This window comes from Mirounga leonina, unplaced genomic scaffold, assembly GCF_011800145.1.
Source record: "Mirounga leonina isolate KUSES-001 unplaced genomic scaffold, KU_Mleo_1.0 Mir_153, whole genome shotgun sequence".
In the NCBI taxonomy this organism is placed as follows: Eukaryota; Metazoa; Chordata; class Mammalia; order Carnivora; family Phocidae; genus Mirounga; species Mirounga leonina.
Window position 1 is genome coordinate 20,896,674 of NW_023270387.1, and position 18,743 is coordinate 20,915,416.

General features: G+C 38.8%; 1 protein-coding gene and 1 pseudogene across 2 annotated transcripts in view; both read right to left on the reverse strand.

The window, feature by feature from the left end:
* Positions 1 to 499: 499 nt before the first annotated feature.
* Positions 500 to 1,152, reverse strand: LOC118013375 (annotated as a pseudogene).
* Positions 1,153 to 7,389: 6,237 nt separating this feature from the next.
* PATE2 (prostate and testis expressed 2) overlaps positions 7,390 to 18,743 on the reverse strand; it is a 68,843-nt gene continuing 57,489 nt past the window's right edge. The window contains exons 4-5 of one of the 2 annotated variants that reach the window (XM_035009250.1): positions 9,412 to 9,540; positions 7,390 to 9,103 (exon numbers count right to left, since the gene is read on the reverse strand). In XM_035009250.1, coding sequence (XP_034865141.1) covers positions 8,967 to 9,103; positions 9,412 to 9,540 — 266 coding nt within the window. In that variant the 3' untranslated portion in view covers positions 7,390 to 8,966. Of the gene's footprint in view, positions 9,104 to 9,411; positions 9,541 to 9,564; positions 10,013 to 18,743 lie in introns of those variants that run through there. The other variant, XR_004679999.1, reaches the window with a different exon arrangement.

Sequence of the window (18,743 nt, forward strand, 5' to 3'; positions counted from 1 at the left end):
GAGGTACAGGTCTGTAATTCAACAGTCTTACACAATTCACAGCGCTCACCATAGCACATACCCTTCCCAATGTCTATCACCCAGCCACCCCATCCCTTCCACCCCCTCACCACTCCAGCAACCCTCAGTTTGTTTCCTGAGATTAAGAATTCCTCATATCAGTGAGATCATATGATACATGTCTTTCTCTGATTGACTTAATTCGCTTAGCATAATACCCTCTAGTTCCATCCACGTCGTTGCAAATGGCAAATTCTGTTTTTGGAGGTTCCTCAAAAAGTTGCAAATAGAGCTACCCTGCGACCCAGCAATTGCACTACTGGGTATTTACCCCAAAGATACAAATGTAGGGATCCGAAGGAGTATGTGTACCCCAATGTTTATAGCAGCACTGTCCACAATAGTCAAACTATGGAAAGAGCCAAGATGTCCATCAACAGATGAATGGATAAAGAAGATGTGGTATATATATATACAATGGAATATTAAACATGAAGTCTTTTTTTTTTTTTTGGTTGTCAAATGATCCTTTATTGAAACATTTTCCTTTGTAGTTAACTAGCTGGGCATTCCAGATGACTGTTGATGTCATCTATGATGTCATGAGGGTGGTGGCCATCACCATTGCAGCCCACAGACTGGGCAGTCCCCAGGATTTCTTTAATTGTTCCAGAGAGTTCTCAGGCTAAATATCGGTGTTGCATCTGTTGGGCAATATTGACAATCTCATCAAAAGTGGTATTTCCACTGTGCTTAATGTTTTTCTGCTTCTTTCTATCTCTTGGTGGTTCCTTGAGGGCTTTGATAATCAGGGCAGAGGCAGAAGGTACCACTTCAATCTGGGTCTGTCTGTTCTGAATGGTCAGTTTCACCGTAATCCTTAGACCCTTCCAATCACCGGTTGCCTTGGCGATGTCATCACCAACCTTTTTTTGGAGACAGAGCCAGCGGGCCGATCTTCGGGGCCAGGGCAGACGTGGCACCGACTTCGCCACCGGTGCACCTCAGGTACACGACTTTGATCTCGTTGGGGTCGAACCAGCGGAGGTGGCTGGTATCAGATGAACCCAGATTCGGGACGACCGAAGAAAGTTGCACCTTTGCCTCCCCGAGCCGAAAGCCAAAAGTAAACATGAAGTCTTAAATAATAGATCTGTAAAAACATGAAATAGGTTGCACAGGTAGGTAATTAAACTGGATTATCTTTCAGTTACAATGTAACTCTGATTTCCTGTGAGTTCTAGTGCCTGGTTTTATTCAAGTACTCAATAAGTATTTTTTGGAAACAATCCTCATTAATATTTAGAATATATGTTTGTTTTTCTAATAATTTCTTCCTAACCTCTCACTAAAATCTAATTCCATAATTTACTAACATGGGTAGGGTTGGTTATAAGAATCTTTATTATTGGGGAGCCTGGGTGGCTCAGTCGTTGAGCACCTGCCTTCGGCTCAGGTCATGGTCCCAGGGTCCTGGGATTGAGCCCCACATCGGGCTCCCTGCTCCGCGGGAAGCCTGCTTCTCCCTCTCCCACTCCCCCTGCTTGTGTTCCCTCTCTCGCTGTATCTCTCTCTGTCAAATAAATAAAATCTTTAAAAAAAAAAAGAATCTTTATTATTTAATATGTGGAGATGAGACTGACTTGTAAAATCTAGAACAATGAAATTCTTGTTTTAAAAATTGTCTATTACAAATAGTCAAATTTTGGGGCACCTGAGTGGCTCAGTCATTAAGTGTCTGCCTTCAGCTCAGGTCATGATCTCAGGGTCCTGGGATCGAGCCCCGCATCGGGCTCCCTGCTCCGCAGGAAGCCTGCTTCTCCCTCTCCCGCTCCCCTTGCTTGTGTTCCCTCTCTCACTGTGTCTCTCTCTGTCAAATAAATAAATAAAATCTTAAAAAAAACCCCAAACAGTCAAATTTGATATTTGCTTGTCTCTATCTTGTTTAATGTCCACACCACTGACTAGAGTTTGGCAAAGAGAATTTTCCATAAAACTTGGGATGCCTGGGTGGCTCAGTCGGTTAAGCATCTGCCTTCGGCTCAGGTCATGATGACAGGGTCCTGGAATCAAGCCCCACATTGGACTCCCTGCTCAGAGGGGAGTCTGCTTCTCCCTCTCCCTCTGCCCTCACCCCCACCCCCAGCTCGTGCTCTCTCTCTTGCTCTGCTCTCTCGCTCTCAAATAAGTAAGTAAATAAAATCTTCAAAACAAAGAGAATCTGCCATAAAATTCAAGGGCATTCATTGAACATGCTATGTGTTAATTTGCCATTTGTTGCTCCAAAATTTCAAAAGGAAAATAATTCATATATAATTTGTAGGTTTTGAGTCCTGTGAAATAATATTTTTTTGCAATGCTATATTCTCATAAGTTATAACTCACTATTAAATTCCCACTTTATAAAATATTTGTCAAGTGAAAGGAAACTACATAATCCAGCTATTGATCTGTTTATCATGATTGCTTCTGATCAATACCGAAGAAATGTTACTTTAACCTCAGTAGTTTGTCAAGAACATTTCACATATTCCTTGTCTGGCAAATCAAAGTAGTTGTCTATTATAAGAGCTATATTCATGCTTCCCAAAAAATCAGTTCAAGAATGAATATCTAATTTTCTGGGTTACTGGGCAATTTAGTGGAATTGTTCATCACAGGGAATCTAGGTCAGACAGATACTGAATGCATTCTGGCAGTGCCTTTGCAAATTGTTTTTTTTTTTTCCTTAGAAAACTTCAATATCTGGGGCCACCTGGGTGGCTCAGTGGGTTAAGCATCTGCCTTTAGCTCAGGTCATGATCCTGGGGTCCTGGCATTGAGCCCGCATCAGGTTCCCTGCTCAGTGGGGAGTCTGCTTCTCCCTCTCCCTCTGCCCCTCCCTCCCACTTGTGTTCTCTCTCTCTTTCAAATAAATAAGTAAAATCTTAAAAAAAAAAAAAAAAGAAGGAAAGAAAACTTCTATATCTGTAAGACTCAGTTTCTGCATCTGGGTAGTAAAGACGATGAAAATACCTATCTGTGTTTTAGAAGGTTGAGATGAGATGTATGTACATTGCTAAGCACTTGGAAAGTGCTCAAAATATTTTAAATTATTATCTGGCTCTTAGAGCAATAAAAATGATACTGAAGTTGGTGTGAGTTGGCCTTATACATACCCATACAATGATAAATGGAACTGAGGGAAAATTTTGGTAGTTCCAGGGTTTTGTATTATTGACTGGTCTTTCATTGGTACCTTTGCTATGCATGAGACATGAGTGATGATTTTATCATCTGTTTTTACCGAGCCTAGCAGATTGCCAGCAGTATCATAACTGAAAAGAAAGCTAAACAATCTTCTACTTTGATGTCTCTGATTCACTGAATAATATAGTGTATTCCTATTTAAATTATTTATATCCTTTATTTAATTTTAAAATAAAAATCAAGCTTCTATTTTGGGGGGCAAGACACACACAGACTGCCCTGAAGTGTCAGAACCCTGGGAGGGCTCCCAGGGAGTCTGCCTGTGTGTTCAGATGGACCAGCTCCTGAGCACGTTGCTTCTTCCTGCACCTGTTGCCCTCCTATTTCTATCCCCTCTAGAATTGGTATGAGCAGGGGGGCACACAGCCCATTTAAAAAAAGAAAAGAAAAAGGAAAAAGAAGGAAGGACAAAAATGTAAAGTACCTATCATTATTACTATTATAGGAGATTTTTGGTCAAATGGTTCCTTATTATATTTTTCACCCCTCTGTTGAGATTCCCTACTGTTCATTCATGTCTCTTTTCTGCTATAAGTTCTTGAGAATATCATAGGAATTTAAATTCCTTGTCTGTTAATTCCAACATCTGGGTTGCTCCAAGGTCTTTTTATATTGATTCTCTGAAACTTTCTCCACCACTTCCATAGGAAAAGAAAATAAACTTATGTCAGAAAAGTGTATCACTCAATGCTTAAAACTACATTACATTAAATAGATAATGCATTAAAAATGTACAATTTTCCACTATTAAAATTTGATGAATAAAAAAAAGTTGATTGAGAGAGAGGTAGGTAGATAATAGATTTTAAATGATAATGGGATTAAACTGAACTATTTTAAAACTTTTTTTTTTACTGAACATATTCTAACATGTTTTCAAATCAATAAGTTTGTATTGAGGGGCACCTGGGGGCTCAGTCAGTTAAGCGTCTGCCTTTGGCTCAGGTCATGATCTCCGGGTCCTGGGATCAAGCCCTGCATTGGGCTCTCTGCTCGGCAGGGAGTCAACTTCTCCCTCTCACTCTCCCCCTGTGCTCTCTCTCTCTCTCTCTCTCAAATTAAAAAACAAAACAAAACAAAAATTTTATTGATATTATATTACTTCTAAGGACGCATGGTATTTCAGCATATGGATGTATCATATTTGATTTAGGCAATCCTGATTGTTTCTACTTTTTGACTTTTATTACCAACACTGCCATGAAGCTTGTTTCCTCACGTGTATTTTTTTTTTATCTTGTCTCATTCTTTCCCCCCAAATTAAAATTATTTTCTTGTGATTTGTTTTTAATTGAGGTATAATTGACATACAAAATTATACTAGTTTCAGGTGTAAAACATCATGATTCGATATTTGTATATATTGTGAAATGATCACCACAATAAGTCTAATTAATATCCATCACCACATAAACAATTTTTTTCTTGTAATGAGAACCTTTAAGATTTACTCTCTTAGCAACTTTCAAATATGCGAAACAGTATCATTAACTGCAGTCACCATCCTGTACATTAGATCTCCGTGAGTTACTTATTTTGTAACTGGAAGTTTGTAGCTTTTGATTCCCTTCACCCATTTCATCCTTCCCCTACCCTCTACCTCTGGGAACCACCAATCTGTTTTCTTGTTCTCGGCATCTATGAGCTTGTTTTGTTGTTGGTGTGGGTTTTCTTTGTTTTGATTTTAGATTCCACATATATGTGAGATCATGTGGTATTTGTCTTTCTCTCTGTCTGACTTATTTCACTTAGCATAATACCCTCAGGTTCCATCCATGTTGTTGTAAATGGCAAGGTTTCATTCTTTTTTATGGCTGAATAATATTCCATTTATATATATCCATTCTGTATTTATATATATTGTGACTCACACACACACACACACACACACGATTGATAAAGCTTCACCATGTCAATTTAAGGAATTATGGGCTCTTGACGTTGCCAGTTGTTCCTGATTGGCCCTTTGATGTATGTGCATGTATTTACATACACACCCAAACCCACCCATACACACACTTCTGTATGTGGTCAAATCTATCAAACTTGTCCTATTTTGTGATTGATGTTATGATTAGAACAGCTTCTCTATCACTAGATTATATGAATATTTATAAATATTTTAAATATAATAGTGAGCTTTGAATAAGAGAGCACTTTGGGATTGTGTAGATATTGGATCCAATACCAGCTGTGCCATTAACTAGCTGTAACAAACTGTATTTTCCAAAGATGGCTGCAACAATTTCTCCCATACCACATGCTCTTCTATAACTTCGCTATGCTCCAATCAAAAAGTGGAACTTGGCCAGGCTTATGACTCACTTGTAAGCAATAGACTGTATCGGAAGTAATGATGCATGATTTCCAGAGCTAGCCCATAAAATGTGATGCAATTTCCACTTTGTTAGAATACATACTTGCCTTTAGAGCCCTAAGCTTCTGTTTAAGAAGTCTGGAGGCTCCATGCTGTGAAGAGGCCCAAGAAACATGAAGGGTCCATATGGAAGTGTTCTGACCACCAGCCCCCGGTGACATCACAACTTATACCAGCATCAACTATAAAGACATATGAGTGAAGACACCTCAATATGATTCCAGTCTCCAGTTCTTGAATCACCTCCACACTCTGAGTCTTGCCAGGTGAGGTCCCAGACATCATGGAGCAGAGACAAGTTATCCCCACTCTACTTTCTGAACTGTGACCATAGTACCAGTCAATACAATAATATTTTTATTCAGCAATAATAACTGGAAAACCATGTGACACTTGTCAAATTACTAGACTTGTCCAGACTTGTCAACTTATCCAGTTAGAATCTGGGAAACCAATCTGTTCTTCAGGTTTCTCCTCTATTAAATTGTCTTACAATAATAGCTACTTCATAGGGAGCTGTGAAGATTAAATGAGATCATACATGAAAAGTACTTAACATGTGTCTAGCACACTCCAAGAAGTCAAACAATAATAGTCATGACAATATTTAAAAGTAAGGTTTTTTGTTTATTATGTTTAAATCTTTAATACATGTGAAATTTATTTTGGTCTAATATGTAAGGTTGTATGAATTATTTATCAGTCAACTCTAAGCTAACACTTAGATTAGTAGTCAAATTACCACCTTTTAAAAGATATGTGAAGGGGCGCCTAGGTGGCTCAGTCGTTAAGCGTCTGCCTTCGGTTCATGTCATGATCCCAGGGTCCTGGGATCGAGCCCCGCATCAGGCTCCCTGCTCAGCAGGAAGCTTGCTTCTCCCTGTCCCACTCCCCCTGCTTGTGTTCCCTCTCTCGCTGTGTCTCTGTCAAATAAATAAATAAAATCTTTAAAAAAAAAAAAGATATGTGAAGAAAATTCTCCTGCATCACTATGTGCAGATATGGAAGAAGAGCATGTGTGTATCAGAGGAGTGATACTTGGGGGTCGTATCATGTGGATAAAGAAATTTTCACCTAGGTCTTACTGTGTTCATTTGCTCAAGTTGGAAAATGGAACTAAGAAGAAAATCCCAAGATGGGTGAGCCAAAAGAAAATCTCCAAGCTTAGAGCACTTTTATCTAGGCAGTAAGGAAACCCAATAAAAAAGATTCTCCTCATTCACGAGGAGGAGTGCATTTACACACCTGTACACACTGTCACTCCTAGGTGTCAAAATGTAACTTCATTTTCTAACCTAACTTCATCTTGTTTTAGAGCTCCATTCCTAGCGATGGTGGAAAACATTTGTCTTCTCAGCTTACAATTTGAGGGGGGGGTGGAACGGAAGCAAAAGAGGTCAGGGAGAAAATGTTAACAAGAATGTGGTCTCAGCTGGAGATGGGCTTTAGCCAAATCTCATGGAAAAGCTCTGAAACACAAAATGCGCCACAGACTTAGTCCCATCTTGATGCAAGGAGTCAGCTGTTTATTGGCTGAGGTCTTTGCTCACGTTGGGAGCTTAGCATCTGGGCAAGGCAGCTCCCATTTGGCAGAGGGCAAATCTGCAGAGTAGTAAATAGCTATGAGATGCCATGAGCCAACCCTCAATGCAGCTGGATGGCAGAAGCACTGATCAGCTAGGAGGATTTGGGCTGGGTACCAAAACCAAATGAAGATCATTCACTACATAAAAAAAAAAAAAAAAAAATCAGTGCTCTGATGTTGAGAATGCCAACATTTACTCTTGGACCATCGAGGAAAGATTTTATAACTAGAACCCTCTTTTCGTTCAACAAAGCCAAGCTTTGTCCAAACATTGATTCATAAATATTTTTAAAGTCTGTTTTGAGGCCCAATGAAAACAATGATCTCTGTCTCTTTTTTCCCCTAGACTGATGTCTCCCATCCCCAATGATTCAATGGGTGAGTGAGCCCATACACAACTAGGAATAAAAACATGTTGTTTCCCTAACTCAAAATATCCATGTTACATTGGCTTTTCCAATCTGCTTGTCCATTTTCAAAAGGTTGTCTTCGTGTCTTTCTTCTTCCTGGCTCCATAAAATCCCAATTGAGAATTCCTCAGAAAGGATCATATTCTCAGACGCAGACAGAGCGCACCAAATTACTCAAGTAGAGGGGTGGTTGGTTTACTGTTAAAAATTTTATGTGGCCTAATGAGGGGAGGAAAAGCTCATGGAAATCCAGGACCAGGAACTTCAGTGTGCCTCATAAGGAGAGAAATGCCAGAGTTATTCTGTACCCAAGGAAGCTTCACCACCTTGGCCACAGTCCACCATCAGTGCTATTCCATTTATCTCTACCTATTTACTTCACTCAGTGCCGGCTTCTCTTCCCACCACTACTAACTTCTGCTCTCTTACATCCTCTGTTGACTCATAACTTCATCTTATAGGGGATACTTTCTAACTATAACACTACCCATGGCATCTCTGTTCATTCTATTATCTGCAACTACCATGCCATCTGCTTTATTATTCACATTTTCCCCTTCATTCTTCCCCTGCTCCTTCATTCTTATAAGGAGTACTGGCCATCTTTGCACAAGGTTTCCATTCCCAATTAAATCGCCTAATTCAATCTGCAGCTGGATGGCCACCTGACCAGCCAGGGGCCTGATAATTCAAGCCAATTTTACCCACACCAAATTGTCTCTCAAATCTTAGTTTCCACAAACTGAAAGTCCCCTACAATTTTCTTGATGCCTATCCAGGTTCTTTCTGCCTGAAATTCCCTTCCTCCAAGAGCTCTACCAAAGAAAGATATGGCTCATGTTGCCAACAAATTGGGAAGCCAGCGTTATTCCTCTTTTATCTCCATAACCCATGGGTAAAAGGAGAGCACCAGGAGATGTCAGGGCTAATCTAAAGAGAATCTCAACTCCAACCAGAGGAGTGGATATAGATGAACATAAAGCATGGTCACAGAGTTCTCAGTGCAAGTTTGGGATTATTTTGACCCAATTCTTTGCATTACCATATAGGAGATAATAAATAACCAGTTCCAAATCCAACCCTATTTGTGGCAACCCTATTTCCGTCATAAGGAAATCAAAACTGCCAGATGTGAGCAACAGGGATTTGCAAAACTTCAGTCTAGTCTAGTCCTCCATCATTAATGAGACTCAGTTACCCTCCACTCTCTCTCCTAGTGACTTTCACCAGCTGGCTTTCTCACTCTCTACCATTGGTTGGAAGAGGAGATCAAAGTACAGGTTTGGGGGAAGAGATAAAGGGGATGGTGAGTTGAAGAATGAGCCAATCCAAGAAAGATGCAGAACTAGACTCCCTCAGGGAGGTTGCAATAGTTATTATGTTTGCAACATATGAGCTCTGTTCTTTTTTCAAAACTCAAGAAGTTGATGTCCTCACAATTGGTCATACATGACAGTTTGGAATAATAATACATACTCCGCCCTGAGGAGATGAAAGAGAGAGAACACAAGTGTAATGACTCCATTTCCTCCTATCATGTTCCCAGGAATGATCTCTCCTCAGAGCTTCACTAACTTTTTGCTAAGCCCAAATGAGCTACAAGGTTGAGTCTACTCAGAGAATGGATTGTATTTCCCCACTGATAAGAGACATCAACCTTTCCTTTACCCAATATTATCTTAAGGAAAAGTCCATCTTTGCCATCCCCTCCTCAGGACCACCCCATCTTTACCCACCCACTCATTCATGCACAGGTGGTTATTTCTTGGCCACTCTCTACCGCACATTACCTTTTCTTGTAAGGAAGTAAAGGTTCTCAACAGCACAGGACTGTTGGTACTTTAGGGTACAGGTCTTCATGATGTCATAGCATAACCCAAGATGATATTTTTCACATTTATAGCATGCGTTTGTAGTCTCTGCCAGACACAGAAAGAGGTGTTTAAAGGATGGAGTCTGAAGATTCTCCAGGCCTGTGGGTTTCTCTACAGGAACTTACTATTGCCTAGGGGTTCCTAATCTTTCTTTGGCCATTGACTTCTTTGATAATCTTTTGAACAACAACTTATACAGACATGAATCAATTGTTGTATCTGATCTCAAAAGATCAGAGTTCCTATGAAATTTATCTATGGACCCATTATTTAACCTGACGATATCATCCAGTAATGCAGAAAAGGAAGCAAAGAAAGAGAGTTCAGCTTCCTTCTTCCAAAAAATGGACTAAATTAGTTTGCGAGGAGATAAAACTCCTAGGATTGTAGAATAAGAATGGATTATAGCCCTCTCTGAAGATTGAGAGGTTTTGTCTTCAACATGTCACAAATGACCTGTTTACCGAGGACTGTAGACTAGACATAGTTGTACCTCTCAGATGTTCCTTCATTTCACCTGGGGGAAAAAAAAAGAAAAGTCTTCTTTGTCATAATCTCACACACATCTGCCAAAGGCCGAAAAACCAACTGTGGAAATTTTCCCTTCCCCAGCCCATCTCTTAATCAACAACCAGCTCTCCCTCTACCTCTAGGACTTACCCTTACTTGAGCAGACCAGAAAGATTATGCCCAGCAGAAACACAACAAACATCCTGGAACTCTTGTCATGTACAGTTTTCTGTGGAAAGTGCTGGTTGATCTCCACCAGTGATCTGTGCTTGGGCTATTCATCCAAATCATATAATCATAAAATTTCAGGGGCAGACAGTACCTCAATGTTCCCAGAACTAAGCCACCAACTTGTCTCACTACCCCGAAGGCATCTAATTTTTTTAGATTATTTATTTATTTATTTATTTGAGAGAGAGAGAGAGAGCACGAGCAGAGGGGAGGAGTGGTGGGAGAGGGAGAAGGAGACGCCCTGCTGAGCAGGGAGCCCAATGTGGGCTCAATCCCAGGACCCTGAGATCATGACCTGAGCTGAAGGCAGACACTTAACCAATTGAGCCACCCAGGTGCCCACCCCACCCTGCAAGGCATCCATTTAAAAATTCTCCTGAATGATAAGATCAATAGTACAAATTATATAATCTATACTATAATATAGAATTATATAGAATATATTATACTATGTAACATATAATATTGTTATATTTTATGTTATATATTATTGTATTTATCATGTTATTATTTTATATATTGTTACATATGACATAATAATCTATATTATAATCTAAAATATAATATATACCATACTCCACTATAATATATAATATACATGTATATAATTTCTAAGCCTTGTGCTTTGCAAGTAGAATCAAATTTCTCTCCTACACTTTAACCTTTCAGGTATTTCAAGACAGGATTTGGACATCTAGTTCTTTTTATCTCTCTTCACTAACCTGGTCACTCTACTCAGCATAATTTCAGATTTGTCTTTGTCTCACGGAGACTGAGGCACCAGGAACTAAGCTCAGACTCCAGGTGTAGTCTGGATGTGGGGGGACCATTGGAGTACCCCTTTTGTGGTGGAGGAAAGGGAAACTTCAGGAAAAAGGTGAGGAAAGGTAAAATTTTCTAGTTTGTCCTCAAGTGTTGTCAACTAATTGATTTTTTATTGATATTCTAATTAAATAATTTCTAAGCATATACCAAATGCCAATATCACAGGAAGAGAAGATGCCAAGAAACCAGGACACGAATCAGTGGCCTCACAGAGGTTAAAGTCTAGTTAAAGAGATCAAAAGGACATCAAGCACAGTTGGCTGTGGACATCTAGATGAGGGACATTCAAATTTGACTGCCTGACCAGGGAAGGTTTCCATGAAGAAGGGGGGTTGAGCAGGACTTCGAGGGCTAGCAATGTTAGCTAGAAAAGGTGAGTAGGGACAGGCACCCAAAGGAACAGAAATGTCAAAAGTACAGAGATGGCAAACAGCCTGTCACACTTCGAAGAGAGTGGGTCATGTGGCTGCAGAGACATGAGTGAGCCAGAAACTCACACCCAGAGAGACACCGCTTGGTGGATGTGATGGCATATGGGTGAAGGGAGGGGTTCAAGGGGACATTGCACTGGTCTTGCTGCTGAGACTCCTCGCTTATAGGATGAAATCTCTTGCTCACTACTGTGCAATTGCAAGATGTCAGTGAAAAGAGCCATTTTTCCTAGAGTGGGGGAAGATAGGAAAGTACCCACTCCTCTGCACCAATACTGAATTCTGGAAAGGACACCTCCCTTAATCCCAAACTTAAGTTTGTGACACATATAGGCTCGAACCCTGACTCTGCTGTTTGCCAACAATGTGTCTTTGAGTGAGTTACTGATGTTGAGACTAATTGTCATCTCTCATAGTATCAGTATTAGGGTTATATTAAAGTCTGTGAAAAAAAGAAGCGCATATCTGTTAAGGCCCTAGAAACCATCAAGCACTAACTCCCTGTGCAGTGCTTACAATTTCAGAAGCAGCATGGGCCCTTTCAGTAGGGTAGGCCTCAGAAACTTGCATCATAAGGAGTCATATACAGGAAAGGACATCTGGCTAGGAAAGGCATAGGGTAGTGGCTATAACTGGTTTTGGCATTCAAGGGGCAAGAGCCTGGCTGTGAGGGTGGTACCAGGAGCATCATATCAAGGGTTAACTTTCAATAAGGCTGACATTTGGCTTTGGGTGTTCGAAAAGATGGGAAGTTAGTAACCATCTCTTCTAGAATGGACTTTGAAGACACAAAGTCAGATTCAGAACTAGCTGTCTAATTTGCCTTGGGTAAGTAAGGAGCGAGGAACAAGTTGCGTTCTGACTCACTGAGATTGGGTGAGAATTGGGTCCATTCTTATAGCTTAGGCTATGCTCCATATGCTGATGACATGCAATTTTACAACTGTCTCAGACCCCTATTCTGAGTTCCAGACTCCCGTCTACAAATAACCCTTCCACTTCAGAAGGCTCACAAGTACCATAATTTCAGACTGTCTCAAAATGAAATCGTAATCCTTCCAATTCACTAAACCTGCTCCTACTTCAGTGTTTAAGAGTCTCGATAAACCTGGGAATAATTCTTTATAGATCCCTGTGCCTCATCCTCAAAGAGAATCTAATAGCAAGTCTTATCCATTCTACCTACTAACTTCTCACGTGGGTTTATTTTTCTCTGTCCACTGCCACTACTATAATCCAATCTGTCTTCATCTCTTGCCTGGTCCAAGCAACAACCTTATTTTTTTGGACTGCCGACTTCTACTCTTGCCCTATTATAGTCAGTTCTCTATAAGGGAGTCAGAGAGTCCTTTTACAGATCATACATAAATGCCGCACTCCTGCTCAAAACCCTCCAATGATTTTTCATCACGCTTTGAAGAAAATCCAAAGCTGCTCCCACAGCCTGCAAAATCTTCCCCAATCTGAGCAAAGGCCACTCCCTCTCTCTTATTTCTTGCCACAATCCCCTTGCTCACTCAAATGTCACCCTCTCAGTCCTGGTAAATCTCTCTCTCTCTTTTTTAAATATTTTATTTATTCATTTATGTATTTATGTATTTATGTATTTATTTGAGAGAGAGCATGCACAAGCAGGGGGAGAGGCTGAGGGAGAGGGAGAAGCAGACTCCCCACTGAGCAGGGAGCCTGACGTGGGGCTTGATCCCAGGACCCTGAGATCAAAACGTGAGCTGAAGGCAGATGCTTAACTGACTGAGCCACCCAGGTGCCCCTCAGTCCTGATAAATCTTTAGAAAATGTCAACATCCCTTCTCCATCCTTTTCCCTGCTTTACTTTTTAATTGTAATTCTCACTACCTGACCTTATGTAACTATTTGGTCACTTGTTTGATTCCTTGACTAGAACAAAGCAAGGACTTGGTTTTATTTACCACTGCATCCCCAGCATCTGGAGACTTGGAACATAGGAAACACCCCTGAAATATTTGTGGAACAAACGACTAATGATCTTCCCACATGCACTCTTGTATCCTTCTAGTCCATTCTTACAGAGCAACCAGGTTTATCAGATTGATTTTTTTAAAACTATAATAAGGAGGTAAAAGTGAGGCTCTAAGTTCCAGCTAGGATCCCAAAATGCTTGTAGGTGGCAAGTATTTTTACATTTCAAAGTGAAGTGTTGTGCTACTTGTGCAGATTTACAAAGAAAATATATGAAAACCAGTTTCAATATCTAGGGCCCTTTGACCACCTAGATGGGGTAAAGATATAAACACTAATGTCAAAGATAACAGGAGAGGAGTTTTTATAGTCTTGGGGGGGGATGCCTTTCAAGATATGGCTCACAATATACAACCATAAAAAACTGTATATGTTTGGCTACATTTTAAAAAAAACTTCTGAAGCTGTGGGTGGGGTGGGGAACCAACCACTAAATCATAAGCAAAGTCCAAATAACAGATAAGCAACCAGTTACAAAATATTTGCAACTCATAATGCAGACTGAGGGCTAACTCTTCCTATGATACAACGGAATCCTAAAAATTGATTAGAAAAATATTAACAATTCAAGAAGGAAGGTAGATGGTTAATGATAACATTAGCTCACAGAAAAACAAATAAAAATAGTTCTTAAGCATATAAAACATGCTGAGCCTTACTCATAATTTGAGAAATGTGAACTGAAACTAAACTCAGATACTATTTTGACATTACAGATTGGCAATCATCAGAATCTGATAACACCCCCAAACTGGTGAGGTTGGAATAAAGCCACACTCTCAGACATTGCTATTGGAGGGAAAGTGAATACATCAGTAAGGAGGAAAATGAGACAGTGGTTATCAAAATTATAAAGATCTAGTGATCTTACCCAAGTCATTCTGTGGGGTTAGCCTTACACATCTGTGAAAAGGTGAATACACCTAGTTCTTTATAGCTTGATAATTGCAAGATTGAAAACAATTTATACTGATCTCATTTACATGTGAAATCTAAAAAAAAAAGTCAAACTTATAGAAATAGAAAATAGAATGGTGGTTATGAGGGGCTCAGGGTGGGAGAAATGAGGATGTTGGTCCAAGGGTACAAGCTTTCGGGTATAAGATGATGTTCTGGGGATCTAATATTGTACAGCATCATGATGATTGTTAACAATAGTAGATCTTAAGCATTCTCACCACATATATATACATGCACACATGTGTGCACACACATACAAAGGTGATTATGTGAGGTGATGGATATGCTAATTAACCTGATTACATGATCATTTCACAATGTTTATGGATAGCAAATTATCACATTGTACATTTTCAATATATATAATTTTGTTTGTTACATATAACAAACAATAAAGCTGGGGGAAGAAAGAAGAGAAAGTCTATGGACCAGTTGGGAATAGCTAAATAAATTATGATACATCCACACAATGGAATATTATGCAGGTAGAAAAAAAGAATGAAGAAGGGTTTTTTGAAGTGAATTTTAGTAATACATCAAATACACCTTTTAGGTTAAATGAGCAACATCCTATTCAGCTGAAGCTGAATTTAACCATCATAAAATGATCTAGGAAATGAGGATAAGGCTGAAATTTTATCAAAAAATCATTATGAGACTATTAACAAAAATAGAGATTGATTTGAAAAGCTTGCTATTATAGTTCAAGGACAGTACTTTCTCAACACCATCAGCTTTTAAATTACTTCTCTGGCCACTATTCTGTATATTTGCAATACTGAATACCAGCCGATTTTTAACTGAATTTAGTAAAGGAATAAAAAAAACTTTAAGCCAGCACTGCCAGTCATAGATACTGATGAATGTCATATTACTATCTGGATTTGGGGCATTTCTGTCCCTCTAATAATAATTAAAAAACAATGATCTCCTCTTCAACTCCTGGTCAATGGTGATGATGCAATCTCACTGAAGTCATCCCATAAACTGAAACTCTGCATACTGCTTCATCATCCGGGTTAAGAAATAGAACTTTGCCAGTACCCCTGGAAGCCTCTCCATGTTGCCCATCCCAGTCCCAGCCCTTTCCTTCATTCCTGAAGTATCCACTATTCTGAATTTTGTAGGAATCACTTTTTTCTGTTTCTTTATGATTTTATCACCCAAATATGTATCTTAGGAAACTATAGCTTAATCTCACCCAGTTTTTTTTTTTTTTAATTTAGTATGCTTTGGAGACTTCTAAATTATAGGTACTTGAAATTTACCTATTGAAAAATCAAGAACTGTTTGATCTGTAGAGTTTCCCACAGCCATATTCTGATGACAGCAAACTCATGGTTCAGTTAAACACGTTCTTAAGTCCCCATATTTCTAGAAGTTCAAAACCAGATCCACAGGCTTGATAAGACTCAGATTCGATCCCTTTGGAAAGACAATAGGTGATACATTGCTGTTTAATCAAGGGACAGAATATGTCTGGGCTTCTCTCTCTTTGTGATGTTAGCAGACATTTATGCTTATTATTTAGATCCATAATTCATCAGATTTTCAAAATGGTGATATTTATTTTTTTTGAAGTTTTTATTTAAATTCCAGTTGGCTAATCTACAGTGTAATGTCAGTTTCAGGTGTAGAATTTAGTGATTCAACACTTATGTACATCACCTGGTGCACATCACAAGTGCCCTCTCCTCTGGTAACCATCAGTTTGTTCTCTATAGCTGAGAGTCTGTTTCTTGGTATCCCTCTCGTCCCCCCTCCCCCACATCATGTTCATTTGTTTTGTTTATTAAATTCCACATATGATTGAAATCATATGGTATTTGTCTTTTTTCTGACTGACTTATTTCGCTTAGCATAATACTCTCTAGTTCCATCCATGTCATTGCAAATGGCAAGATTTCATTCTTTTTGATGGGTGAATAATATTCCCTTTGTATATCGATACCACATCTTTGTATCTCTTCATAAGTTGATGGACATTTGGGCTCTGTCCATAATTTGACTATTGTAGACAATGCAGCCATAAACATCGGGGTGCCTGTATCCCTTCAATTACTATTTTTGTATCCTTTGGGTAAGTATCTAGTAGTGCAATTGCTGGATCATATGATAGTTGTATTTTTAACATTTTGAGGAATTTCCATACTGTTTTTCCCAGTAGCTGCACCAGTTTGCATTCCAAAATGGTGATACTTAATCTCCCAACTTATTTTTAGTTGTTAGCAGGAATAATTTTATAAAGAGACACTTTCCTCATCTACTATTTGGTTATCCAGTGGTTCCATTTTATGGCTCTTTTTTTTTTTTTTTTAAGATTTTATTTATTTATTTGACAGAGAGAGACACAGCGAGAGCAGGAACACAAGCAGGGGGAGTGGGAGAGGGAGAAGCAGGCTTCCCACGGAGCAGGGAGCCCAATGTGGGGCTCGATCCCAGGACTCTGGGATCATGACCTGAGTCAAAGACAGATGCTTAACGACTGAGCCACTCAGGTGCCCCCATTCTGTGGCTCTTGATTACCCTCCAAAAGTAACCAATTTTTTCTAATATCATTTTGAACTCATGAATTCAAACATATTTTATCAGTTTCAATATACTACATTTCTTGTCATTAGTAAAGCTCAAATTATCACATCTTTATGGGAGCCATTTGAAGTTGCCTCTATTTAACCCTTGAGCTGTTTGATAATCATCCTATTATATGGTATGAAAAGATGTTTCAGTCATCTTGTACATTGCTTGCCCCTGACTTGAAATTCAAGAAATTCTGTTCTTTTGTAGTCAGAAATGCTATTTCAGGACCAGAATCTTCCTACCTCTGAATTGCTCATTATTCCTAAAATTTTTCAGGGAATAAATAGATAAATAGATGTCAAATACCTTGTGAGTACCACCTGATATTTTCAATTCAAATACAGGACAACAAAGCTTTTACTCAACTTCTTTTATTTTATAAGTATATCTCTCTTGTTTCAAACTGAAAATTCTGGTTCCCAAGGACATAGAACAAAATTAGAATTATATATAACATGCATAACATAAAATTATATCTATATGAATTATAATATTGGAATATATAAAATAGAATAAAATTAGAATTGAATAGAGTTAGAATATCCCATAATCAATTGTTTGCTTTATCCCACATTACATACACAACGGTCTAAACATAACAATGTTAATACTACCACCACCAACTATGGTTACTAAAATAGTTTTAAAATTTTGCATATGTTCTCCACTTCTCAACAATCATCACTTTTTTTTTTTTAAATGATTGTATTATATCTGCATCCTATCCTAGAGCCATTACATGCTAGCCTCTCTGGCTTTTAATTTTCACTGAGTCTTTGTTCTACTACCAGGTTTACACTGAAACTCCACCAGTAATTCATATGTTGAGGTCTCTCTAGTCATTTCCTTTATTCAAAGCATTTTTTCTCAATGGATTCTTTAGAAATGGCTTACGGGAAAAATAATTCTGAAATTCCTGTGTGTTCAAACACTGTATGTTTTTTGCACTTGAAAGTGAATTTTGCTAAGTACAGAATCCTTGGTTCACATTTTCTTCCCTAACATACCATAAACATATTACTTCCTTCACAAACATCTAATGATTAACCAATTTTCTGTCCCTTGTAAGTTATGGACATTGGCCTAAAAGCTCAGAGGATATTTTTTTTTCCTTTTTTTTTAAGTTTGGTAATTTTACAAGAATATGTCTTGATGTTGAGCCTTCTAAGTTGCTAGCATCAGCGACATAGTGTGTTGTTCCAGTGTGAAGTTCCAAGTCTTTTAAAGTTGTTTCAGAAAAGTGTTTTATTATGATTATAAATTTTTAGTATTCTGTTCTTTTTCCTTGGTTTTCTTTTTTTAGGAGCTTCTCTTATCTGTATATTGAATCTTTTTGTTTATTTAAAAAATTATAACATTTTGGGGTGCCTGGGTGGCTCAGTCGTTAAGCATTTGCCTTCGGCTCAGGTCATGATCCCAGGCTCCTGGGATCGAGCCCCACATCAGGCTCTCTGCTTGGCGGGAAGCCTGCTTCTCCCTCTCCCACTCCCCCTGCTTGTGTTCCCTCTCTCGCTGTGTCTCTCTCTGTCAAATAAATAAATAAAATCTTTTTAAAAAGTTATAACCTTTTAAAATCTATAAATCTAATTTCTTTTAGATTTTAAAATTTCTACCTTTTCCACTTTCTACTTTCCTTAGGTCAATATTTCACTATTTATGCTTATATTCTTTAACTTTGGCTAGTAGAGATGGTGCACCATGGACCCTGAG